At 38.2% G+C, this 12,326-nt stretch overlaps 1 protein-coding gene across 1 annotated transcript in view; it reads right to left on the bottom strand.

Moving 5' to 3' along the window:
* Positions 1-12,225, bottom strand: part of aimp1a (aminoacyl tRNA synthetase complex interacting multifunctional protein 1a) — a 14,558-nt gene extending 2,333 nt beyond the window's left edge. The window contains exons 1-6 of the mRNA XM_017406357.3: positions 12,078-12,225; positions 8,056-8,186; positions 7,506-7,619; positions 4,665-4,832; positions 3,107-3,318; positions 2,222-2,390 (exon numbers count right to left, since the gene is read on the bottom strand). Of these exons, the coding sequence (XP_017261846.1) occupies positions 2,222-2,390; positions 3,107-3,318; positions 4,665-4,832; positions 7,506-7,619; positions 8,056-8,186; positions 12,078-12,079 (796 nt within the window). The 5' untranslated portion in view covers positions 12,080-12,225. The remainder of the gene's footprint in view (positions 1-2,221; positions 2,391-3,106; positions 3,319-4,664; positions 4,833-7,505; positions 7,620-8,055; positions 8,187-12,077) is intronic.
* Between the last annotated feature and the right edge of the window lie 101 nt (positions 12,226-12,326).

The raw sequence follows: 12,326 nt of genomic DNA, 5'->3' as shown, positions 1-12,326 counted from the left end.
GTAATCATCAAAATTAAACGAAATAAACATTTGAAATATATGAGTTTGTATGTAATGTATGAATATAATATACAAGTTTCACTTTTTAAATGGAATTACTGAAATCAATCTACTTTTTCATGATATTCTAATTTTATGACCAGCACCTGTAGAGCTTTAGTGAGGGAAAAAGCATTGAGTAGAAAGAGGGCAAAAATTTTAACAGTGGGATAAAAAAACACATAAGAAAAATAGAATTTCTTATCTTCTGTTTTTAAAGGTAGTATCAAAACAGAAAAGCTATAACAAAAGGATGCATTAGGACACTTAGAATTGACTGAAACATAACAGAGCTGGACTATGGGTGCTTAAACCAGACATTTACCTTTATTATATCATCCTGTTCACTGCTTTAAGGGGGGGGGCTGTCATTAGATGAATTTGTGCACAGAAAGATCACTTCTTTTTCTGTTGAATTTAGATTTTGACCCACAATGAGCTGTGTTTAAACTGCAGGAATGTCCCCCTCCTAAAAAAACTATTTTATTTAATTTTTTGGGGGGGGAATTTTTCCTAGGCTGCTTACGTTATAACTGTAGTAACAAAAACAAATTTCAGGGGCTGAAATCATACCCCTCAAAATGACCATAGTGGGGAGGCAGTATTTTGGAGACTACTAAGCATTTCTGAAAGGTTCCAGCCTTTTACGTGCACCTCTCGGGTCTCGCTTATCTCAGTTTAATCACAATTACAGCTCATAATTACTGGTTGCAAACACAACATTCAAACAGTCACTCATGCAGAACCTCAGATTGTTTCTCAAAGGTTACGTTAAAAGCATCCAATTGCTTCAAACTCAGTGAAAGCAGCAGAAAGAGAAAGTAAAAGATCCGGTCTGTTTTAACATTTATCTTTGCAGGCACTAATAAAAGCAACCACAGTCACTTAGAAATTTGGATAAATAACAGATTTTAAGTAGAACCAAGGCATCCTGGGGCTGGGTGTGTGTTCTTGCAATAAATTAAACCAGAGTTCCGGTTTAATTTAACCCTTATTAAAAAATCTGTTAATGTTACATGTTTCTTATGAGCTTAGCGTGATTATACTTCTGTCTTAAAGCCTACCCACGATGAAAGAATCATAGGTTAATGTTTTGTTACTGTGTTTTTCACAAGAGGCAGACGATCGTAAAAGTGATTTGTTTAAAAAAAAAAAACAAGTTATAAATTTCACAAAGTTTGAAGCAATTATTCTGGTGTTTTAGAACGTAACCCTGTAAAAATATTTTTTCAATCAGTGCTCCATTGGTGTGACGTCAGTGTTTTCTCGTTGCAATCTGAAGCGTGCCCTGCTGTTGCAGCTGGAGGTGGGTCGTCTCCACGGCTGATTAAAGCTGCACGAATGTCCAAGACTGAATGTTCTGTTTGCAAACAAGAACAGCCGTATAGAAATTCAAGTTAAAACATTTACAAGCTATGAGTTTTCACATCTTAAAGTGGCTGCAATGCACTGTTTGGGTTTATTGTTTTCAAGCTGCTATCTAATCAGTGGCGCCACATATCACTGAAATATACCGTATACCTTCAGACTTTACTGGAAACACAACAAGCCAGGGTTGAAATAAATGCTAAAGGTTCTGTGATTTAAAGTTAGGGTAGCTGGAGTTGAAACACACCTACTGTTTGTGCCACAAAATTCTTTTTGTGCGTCTCTGTTTGGATTACCTCACCAGCATAGTCTGGTTCATGTCCTAATAGATAGGAAATTAAGTTGACATGCTTTTTTTTTTTTAACTTATTTACATTAGTTGATTTTACCTGGACGAATAAGGAAACTCATTTCCCAGACAAACTAAAAAAAAAAAAAAAAGTTTAGGTCACAGCCTGAGCATTTAACGTTGATTAGCCAGTAAACCCAGCAGTCACAGCCCATTTAGCCATCAGCAAACAGAGCCCAGGGGTGGTCTAATGAGAGCCTTGGGATGGGTAAGTAAACCTGTTGGGATTGGTGTCTTCAGAGAAATGAGCGTTCAAACTGCTGATGTTGTTTCTGGCAACAACAAGCTTCAATAAAACCCCTCATTTCCCAAAGGCAGGCATTTTGTGGACACTGAAGACTGACATTCTCACGCTCAAATCATTTAAAACAACCCCTGACAGCCTCATTGGTGAATAAAGCTTCCTAATGCTGTTTGATTAGAAATGACTGACACATACTCTTCATGCCATCGATCGGCAGATACCTGGAAAGCCTTGGACAGTAACTCTGTCTCCTGGTACGGTTCCGCTTGGAGGGTCGAGGATTTCAACCTTGTCTGGCGAGCTGGCGCACATGACCATAGCCTGGGACACCACTCCTCTCATCTTGGCTGGCTTAAGGTTACACAGCAGCACGGCCATGCGGTTCTGCATCTGCATCAAGGACACAAAATGGAACGAACTTAGAAAAGCCCACACTTTGCTGTCTGCAGAGAAGAAAACAAGTTCTAAAGTTCTACCCGTTTCTCATTTCAAAAACCAAAATGAGCAAAGAGAAAAAATATTTGACTTTCAGGCCCTGAAACCTCTGCGGCTCACCAAGAACAACCAGAGGCCTTTTCTACACAAACAGAGAGGTAGAAAAATTAATCATTACATGACATTTAGTCTGCAACATCTAGGAAAAATGAGCTTCTGATTCGCTCCGTATGTTAGTTTTTTTGAGAAATTGCTCTAAATCCAGAAATCATGTTGCGTTCCCCAAGGTTGTGATGATGGTTTTTGTTTTTCCATCTGTGGGCAGCTTTGGAAACTACTCTACTATTATCAGGTCCAAGACTTGTCTTTCTGGATAGTGCAAATTCTTCATTCACACTCAGCAGTTAAGGCAAGAAAGCAATGATGCAAGTCTTTGCATTGTTTCCTTCTGCTTGCTTGGCGAACTAATAATTTGTACCCTGTGTCTGAAACACTTTACCTGGATGTCCAGTTAGAATTTAATGTTAGTAAGAGATACAAAAAAAACAGCAGCAGTTCAGCTTTTGTTGCTCTCTCAATAAAAACCAAATGGACTGACAGGAGTTTATGTGAATCGTCTGATAATCCCATGGAGTAGGCAACTTTCCTGTACAACCTCCTACAATCAGTACCTGCTCCAGGGGTATGTGCTTGACCAGCCCGCTGACCACCGTCCTGGGAGCAGCCTCCCCCACATCGACCTGCTCCACATACAGGCTGTCGGCATCGGGATGCTTCTCGGCTGTGACGATACGACCGACGCGCAAGTCCAGGCGAGACACGTCCACCTTGGCTTCGTCTTGACTGGGCGTTGCCTGCTTCTTCTCTGCTTTCTCACCTCCAGCTATCGGAAACAAAGAGGGGAGGAGAGGCTACTCTTACAATATTTACATATAAACACACTGGATGAAAGAAAACCCCATTGAAATCAGATATATTTGAAGACACTTGGGGTGAATCACAGTTTGAGGCGACTCCTGAGTGCGTTCACGTTCTCAGCGAAGTCAGAAAGAAGCGGTTTGTGTACAAAGGAAAAATGGTGCTGAAGTGAAATATTTGTGACAGGTTTTATGCTTTATGAATGCAAATATAATGCAAATGTTTGTTTAAATGCAGGACACACAGCTAGTAGAAATCCATCCATGTGGAAGGAAACCAGAGCACCTGGAGAGAACCCACACATGGACAGGTTGAAAAAAAGTCTAAACAGAAAGGCTGCATGCAGAGCTTCTTGTTGCAAGACAACACTGCAACAGTCTAATAGAAATTTAAATTTACTTTCCTTCAATGACTAAACAAAAAAAACAAAAACAAACTGTGACTTGTGATTTATGTGGTCAAGCAAAGACATAATTTTGACAAAAAATAATTACTTTACAGCCTCTCCAGCACAGTTTCACTAAATAACTTCAAAAGTACTGAAGTTGAATATAAAACCACCTGCTATCATCATTATATAGTCACATGCAGCACAATGTCTGCTTTTGCTTTATTTATTCTAAATCAAGAAAATCAAAACTGCCACCTGTGTAAGCCTGAAAGGCCCAAATAGGCTTTAGTTGAAACAAGACTACATACAGCCTTGTTATTTTAGCTAAAATATTCTTGTTTGTGTCAAATGTTTCCGTTCATAATGAGGTCCAAGAATAACCCACATCCTGAACGTGTCAACACAGGACTGTACAGGTGAGGTGATTCATCATAAACATGGCTCATCAATTCTAAAACCCGCTGAAATGTTTTCACACTAACATTATGAAGTTATTGATCTATTAGGTGGCTGATGCTGAGAGCTGGGTACTGAACTTGGTGCTCTTTGAGAGATGCATTAGGCCAAAGAAGCAAATTCAATCCCTGTCAAATGTTCGCACCTGAAAGAAGGGAGAAAGTAGAGCACGAGTTCAGAAGAGCAAGAGTTAAGCTGAAGGTATGTGTTTTGGCCTAACACCATTTTTTAAAGGAACATTGTTATATTTTCCAGGGAAAATGGTAAGGTTTGAATTTTTAAAAATCTGTAAAAGCTTTTCAACCCTATTCCGTTCCTAATATTGATCACATATCCAGCTGCAAAAAGTCGTCTTTTTTTAAGTTCTAATAGATTTAAATAAAACCTTTAGTTTTAAATCAGCACTGACCTAATCCATCGACTCCTAAACAAGACCATGTAACATTTCACACACATACATGTACCTTTTTTCTCTTGTTTCTTATTTTTTGGCTCATCTTTGGGAGGGAGGCTCTGGGCAGCGGCAGCAGCAGACGGGGAAGCAGAGGGTGGTGCATCAGAAGGTTTAGGAGGGGTGGCCTTTGCACACGAATCAACGCCGGCGTCGCCTGATAGCATTGCGACTTCCCGCACTGCAGGAAAAACAAACGGTGCATTTGGGTAGAACAGGCAGAATAGGCAGATCAAAAAAACGCATTCCATCTGACGCTCGCACAGACTCCCGGAATTTCAGCTTCACTTAATGAAAGGGCAGCTAAAAGCATGGCTTCAACGCTGCAGAGCAGAGGACAGTTGAGATTTCACAAACACAAGGCGCAGCACTCCTTTGTTGTCCCTTCTCATACACAGAGGTGGTTGCACCATCGAAATGCAAGAAAATGATACAGAGGGAGCTTTATTTACACACCCAGTGGGAGGACTGCTCCCCTGATGCAAACAGTTTTGATGGCTAAATGACACAGTGTCCAAGTTGATGGAAAGGAGGAAATGGAAGCACAAAGCAGGGAACAATGTTCAATAAGCCTTTTGAGGCAAATGACCCTCACTTAAGGCTCCCGATGTTTGAATACCTACAAAAAGGAGGGCCTGTGTCTGACAAACATCGGTCTGCAGGCACACCATTGTCGCCATAATGCTTTTAATTACCTTAATTCTACGTTAAGAACGGGACCTTTCCGGTTTTCTTGGAAATTGCAGGCAGTGACCTTATAAACTCTCAGCATTCCCAATGACCTTTCCCAATTAACACAAACCTTTTTCTTCGACAGTATTACACATAATACAGAAAAAGAACTGCAGATGTTTGTTTATATAGAAAAAGAAACAAAAAGAATCTCAAAGGTGAACTAATAAATGTTGCTCACTGACACAAAGCCAGAGACTTATAAACTATAAAATAAGATGATAAAGAAACTCTACCCAATGACTGGTTTTACGTTGATGGGTATTAAACTTCCAGGGTTAACAACAGAGGTCAACTGAATCCTGGATCTTTGGAAACTGTCGGAGCGGTGGACACAAACATGTTTAAACCCTTTCCAAAGCACAGGTCCAAAAGAAAACATGGCAGCTGCTACTTAAGTTTGATAACAAAACAATAATCACATCGTTAGAAGCCTTTACTTATGGAAACGGGCACTCAAAATGTACCAAGTAGGTTTCGGAAGGCACAAAGTGATGCTGGTGGCTTTTAATTCTTTTATTTTAATCCACCTGAGTTTGTTGTCATTTGGGCGTAAACGCTCAAAACAAAAGGTGTGTTCACTAAAAGGGCCGGAGAGCTTTTACTTTTACACAGTTAGGGGTAGGTTTTGAGTTTAATAAGGCAAATGGGAGCGGATAAAACCCAGCTCTCATTCTAAACTTGCTCACTGAATAAAACCCGTCAGAAACAACCTCCAGCTTCTAACACATAGATCTACTGCGTCCAATAAAGGCTTTTTGCAGTTGTGGTAAATAAAGACTTGGGTTACTTCATGATGAAATGCAACTACTTTGTAAAATGGCAAATTATCAACCCAAGAGGCCAAAGATATCAGCTAATAAAGCTCTAATTTCTGCGGATTGGAAACATCCACAGAAACACGTGTCTGAGCAACATTTGATGGAACCACTAATGAGCGCGCTGAAACTGTAACTTCTGACTGCAGGGCTATTTTCCCTCCTCTGCTTGTATCATATCGTTTACTTTTTAATCTCTAACAAATAAGCAAAAGCCTGCCCATATTTATCCATGTTTGATTAGGCCATTCCACGTCCCTTTAAAGCAATCGTATGGCTAGTCCATAAATAAACACTAAAATTAATTGCGGCGGGTGGGAAAAGATCGCCTCGAATGTATTGGAACACGCTTCTAAAACTTTCCAATTTCAGCAAGGTTAGGTTACTTATTTCTTTCAGGCCTCCTTTCTGGAACACATTAAATAATCAGAGCTGTTTGCTCCTGAACATCAACGCACGTCTGACGCACAATGACTGATACACATGGTGTCCTCATCAGCCTGATATGGACTCTTCCAGCTCCATGGCTGCTTAAAATAAAAAACAAAAGCTGATTTTAATCGGTTGAGGCAATAGTGCTTAGATGATACTGAAATTTGTTGAAGGATTATTTGTTAACTGAATTGTTAACGTTAAAACAAGCAGAACGGAAGTTAAAATTGGTGAAACAGTAACTAAAAGCTATAATGAGCAAATCTTTGTTAAGAGCTGAAATTAACTAACTTGTAGCTAAGAAGTAAAATTTGTAAAAACTGTGGATAAAAGCTGAAATGTAGCAAAACAGTTGATAAAAGCTAAATGTAGGCAAAATAGTAGCTAAAAGCTAAACAAAATTGGAGCCAACTATCTATTTTTTCTCTGACAAAGTTTGCTGATAATACAACTAAAAAAACTATATTTTTTAAAGGATTGTAGAGCTCTCAATGTGTTATTATGGGGAAAATAAAGTTTGTGTCAATAAAGTTTAATAATTCAAAAAGTGAAACAGTTACAAATACTTAAAGTCATAGCGCACTGTTCCTGATCAAGCTGAATGTTTTGATACAGGGATTGTTAAAACAGAACAAATTTCCCAGAAGTTGTTTGATTGTAAAAAATGTAAGGTGGAAAGTCTAAACAGGAAAACAAAAGTGTGAATGCTGAGTCAGAGTTCACATTATTATTGACAGGACGGACCAGTTAAATGCTCCGACACGCAACAAGTGACATCAGCGACCGTCAGGTCAGCCAATAAAACTGCTTTTACAACCAGAAATAAAAAGAATAACACCAACAAATCTTTTAGAAAACAGATCTCAGCGCACCTCCTCTCTGTTTCTCCTTTTCCAGCAGCTGTTTTTTCAGCTCCTCGATGTCATTCTTCAATTTGGCGTTCTCCACCAGGAGTTTCTTCTCCTCTCTGACGCTGGCCTGAACGACTGCGAGAAAGCAAATGGGTGTTACCAAATGGCACAGGATTACAGCTTTGCTTCCCACAGGAGTGCTGCTTACACACTTGGGTTTTTTTGTTTATAGGAACACAAACAAAAAGAAGGGAACCGCTAAAAAAATCTGTTAGGGAGCAAAATAAAAACAAATTTAGTTGGGAGTAAGAAAAGACATATTTTATGTTTATAAAAGGCAATTTTTCAAAGCTCTAATTAACTTTAGAAAGTGAATAACAAAAACAATACATAACAACAAAACATTTATCTATTCCAATTCACTTGTGACGAAGAAAAAAACTTTTCATGCTTCAGTAAGAGGAGCAGAAATTAATCTCTTTCCCATCTGGACGAATATGGTATTAAACTTCACTATAATTTTATCAGTAGAGCTGGTGTGTGTGTGTGTGTGTGTGTGTGTGTGTCTTACTGGCTTTGTCTTTTAGCAGCTGGACTTGCTGTTTGAGGTACTCGATGAGCTGGTCGGCCTCGGCTGCTCGCTGCTCCAGCCTCAACAGAGGATTGTGACTCGACATCTTGATTAATGAGCGAGCTAAAAACCTAACAGCAAAAAAAAGAACAAATTAAGAAAAAAGAAAACATAAAAACAGACACAGCAGCTTGATCCAAACGTATAATCTCAAGCTTTTCTGCAGACAGTTGGGCTGCATTTTCGGCCTTTCAATAAATAAATAAATAAATAAAAGTGTAAGAATCAATTAGTTTTAAATAGCTACATACAGTTAGGCAACCCTGCTCTAATTAAACGGTTTATGACACTACCTGCGGATGGTTCTCTAAAGCAGAAAGGTAAAGATATATCTTTGAGTTGCTGCATTTCTGTCCGACTCCACCACAAACTACACCGTCCAAAATGACCAGAGTTCAGTCAACTAGTCTCAACAAAAACAAAGAACACTATAATTCCACGGTACCCGTATGTGTTACAGAACATCATGAGTGTGGTACAATATAACGCTGCAGCATTACACCAAGTTTTACACTGCAATAATCACAAATAAGGAGCCGTTTGACTGCATTATGCTGAAGATCATAAGCCCGTAGCATCTAAAGCATCTAAAAACAAATGTCCTCAAGAAACACAAGAGAAATTCTCACTGATAATAAATATAGGAAATAGATCAGAACATTATGATTCCAGGAAAATCAGAAAGTTGCTGCTACAGTGTGACATTTACAGACCTCATAAAACCTCTTGAATTATAGCTGTCTTTCACTGCAGTAAGTGGAGACTTTAATCAGAGCTGGACACAAGCATGAGGCTAAATGTTCTGTTATAATGTTGCATTCGGCAAAACTTTGGGGGGAAAACACACACACAAAAAGATTTTTACAAGGCAGAGGCGTAGAGGAAAAAAAAACAACCTTTTACACATATTACAGGGAGGCGCTGAAAAACAGGCTGGCTGGAGATGAAAACAAAACATTGGGAAATGAGGAAATTAAAAACACAGAGCTGGAGTTGATAAAATCAAGGATCAAAGCATCTTCTTCTTAAAAAAAAAGGGTTTAGTTTTTTAATAAACTGAACTGATTTAAAAGGCACTTGTAGGGAAGTAATAACAAAAAAACGCCTCACTAAAATGTTGAAGTCACTCTGAAAAGCCAAAGAAAAATGGCTTGTGAGGACGAGGTATGTTCTGGAGCACAAAGCACCGCAGAACCATGTTTTATTTGGACAGAACATCCCGAATGAACCAGCTGGAAACACATAGACGGCCTTCAGCTCATCTGATCCATACAGAAAACATAATAACTGATGTAAACTGTGTAAAAGTACAGGTACGGCAGAATGCTACGCTTGTTTTTTTATTGAATACAGAATTTTAAATATAAAAGCATTGCTATATTTAGGCTACACAAGTGGTTTGTATTGAATATATAAATCTGTCAGTTTGCCAGCAGCTTTCTTGTCAGGTTATATTTTTGCTTTTTTTATTTATGGTTCAACCCCACAGTGGAAACATACTGTAGGACACTAAGCAAGAACATGCAGTGTGCCAGCACCACCTGCAGGTTCTACGTGTTTTAAAATGAAAACAAAAACGTCCAGCCTTTAGCAACCACATGTACGCATCTTCATGTGTGTTCTTCATATTTGGCTCATATAATGCAGGAGTGTGAAACTCCAGGCCTCGACAGCCGCTGTCCTGGAACTTTAGGTTGTTTTCCTGCTCCAACACACCTGATTGAAATGGTTTAATTACATTTTCACCAGATCATCAAGTTCTCCAGAAGCATGTCTGTAAGCAATTCATTAAAATTAGGTGTTTTAAGGCAAGAACACACCTAAAACATGCAGGAGAGTGAGCCCTGAGGAATATAGTTTGACACCTGTGCTATAGAGCTAAAGCTCCAGGCAACTTTGGCATTTCTAAAACAACAGCCATTTTCATATACCTGCAAACACAAAATGTCTAAGTAACTTAAACGTGATACGGATCATTTAGAGGGAACTGCTGTTAAGTTCCCTGTTAAGTTGATCAAATTACTAACAATGTAATGCTTTGATGAGTATGGAAGTGCAGAAATACTGAGGCTTTTCTTTTTAAAATCATTGTTACAGTCTTAAAATGTCCACATTATTAGTTAATAATCAATTTTCTTAAAACCTGAGTTACTGTATGAACAAAAAAACATATAAACCGGACTGCATTCGGGCAGTTTTCCTTTTCAGCAACTGATAAATTTATTTTATATGCGAACAGCCGACCGTACCACTTTCCATTAAAAGGCAATCAATATGTCGCCCCGCTCCACTCCACCACACCTGATCTGACAGAACTGAGTCAAATCAGATTGGTTTACCAGGACTTGAACTCTACAAAAGCTGAATTTACAAAATAACCACAAGTGAACACAGACTGATCCAACATAGCCTCAACTCGGGGACAAGAGCTGCATAAAATAAATCTGATGTTACTTTCTCATCTCTTTAAACTGAAAACACCACCTCCAGTGAGTATGCATAATAACAACTGGATGTAAAAAAAAAAAAAAAAAAATTAGCATTTTTATAGCCAGTAAAAATATTTTTGGGTGACAAACCTCAGTTTTCTTGTCTCCTTATATTTGAACCTCTAGCAGAGATATGCATCACTTTGAGCTAAAAATAAATTGAGCGTGTGCCCAAAACTGCCATTAGTTCAGCTGTCTTTTAGCAAAAATAAATGGAAATAAATACAGTGATTATATGGATCTTCTAGGCTTTCCAAGTAATGTTTTAACTAATAGAGAAAGTTCTATAAAAGCTGTTCCTTGATGTAAAACAAATCAAGTTGATGTGATATACTTTGGCAACTAAAATAATTAGGATTTTGACATAGCCTAAAGTTCTTATTAAACATTTTGTGTTTTTTAGTCCAGTTTATCTGATTTTCTGGGAGGTTGGGTCTCCTCCCTGAAAAACCTGATGTAATTGATTTGCTGACTGAATAAAAGTATGAACAAAAAAACATTATTGATACATGAACATAACAAAACATTGTTTTGTTTCTAAGTAGAACGAGTCAAAAGCATATTTAATTCAACCAGGCTTCTAGTGAATTACAAATGACTGTCATTGTAGGAGTAAGTACTGTTGTTTTGAGCAGTGGTTCCCAATATTATTGTCATATAACAAATAACAATAACAGCAGTAGAGGCTTGTGACCTCAACAATCACTGGTTCACAAACATATATCGCTGCTAATCTCAACAACCAAGGGCATAATGACAAACTTTCTTAACTACTGTGATTCCTATTTTTTTCTATCACTATAGTTTTTATCTTTCCATAACAAATATGAATAATATATGCCATTAGTAATTATTTTAAACTTTAATTTGTTTTTTGGAGACTATCTGAGAAACTTGACCCCAACTTTGGGAATCACAGGCTAAGAGGAGATTAAGGCAGGTAATATCAACTTTTACATAAAAAACAATAAAATCTTATTTTATTAACTCATGTGTTTGCTGTCAAGAAGCCCATCTATTTTAGGATTCAACACAAAGATTCACTGATATATTACTTTGGCTATATTCTTTTTTTTAAGCATAACCATTTGAGTTGAATACAAATTTAGCCTTCTTGTCAAGATTGTTAGCAGCTTATTGCAGACATTGTACATTACAGACACTAAAACACACAGGCAATTTAAAGGAAGTATCTTCAAACTAATCAAACACACCTAAACAGTGTTGTTAAATATAGGTATTAGAATAACCCTTGCACCCCGTAAAGACTGCTTCATTCTGGTGTAACATTAGTTAAGGTTGCGTCAGTTAAATCTGTAAGCTATTCGGCTACTTTTCTCAACAAGACAAAAACAAATGAAGACATTCAGCTTGCTTTTAAAGTAGCCAGCCAGCACTAGTTGGACGTCACTGACACCTCATTTTATTAGCGTTACTATTAAAAAAACAACACAAATCTTTTCTGAGACTTACATGTACCGCAGCAAGCCCAACACGTTTCAGGGAGACCAAAGGGCTGGACAGGTGCTGCACTGGTCTCTCTTAACTTTAGACAAGTGAGCTGACAGGCAGCTAGCGGCTAACCGCTCACTCAGGGCCCAGAAGTTTAGATCAATATAGTATCTGGAGGAGAAGTAGGTCCTTCTGTTTTGCCTTCGGTTACGCCATCCATATGTTGTAGAAGTCGAACATTGTTTCTTTAAACTAAGGCGTCAACGCACA

This window comes from Kryptolebias marmoratus, linkage group LG3, assembly GCF_001649575.2.
Source record: "Kryptolebias marmoratus isolate JLee-2015 linkage group LG3, ASM164957v2, whole genome shotgun sequence".
In the NCBI taxonomy this organism is placed as follows: domain Eukaryota; kingdom Metazoa; phylum Chordata; class Actinopteri; order Cyprinodontiformes; family Rivulidae; genus Kryptolebias; species Kryptolebias marmoratus.
This window is presented reverse-complemented; position numbering and strand designations above follow the sequence as displayed.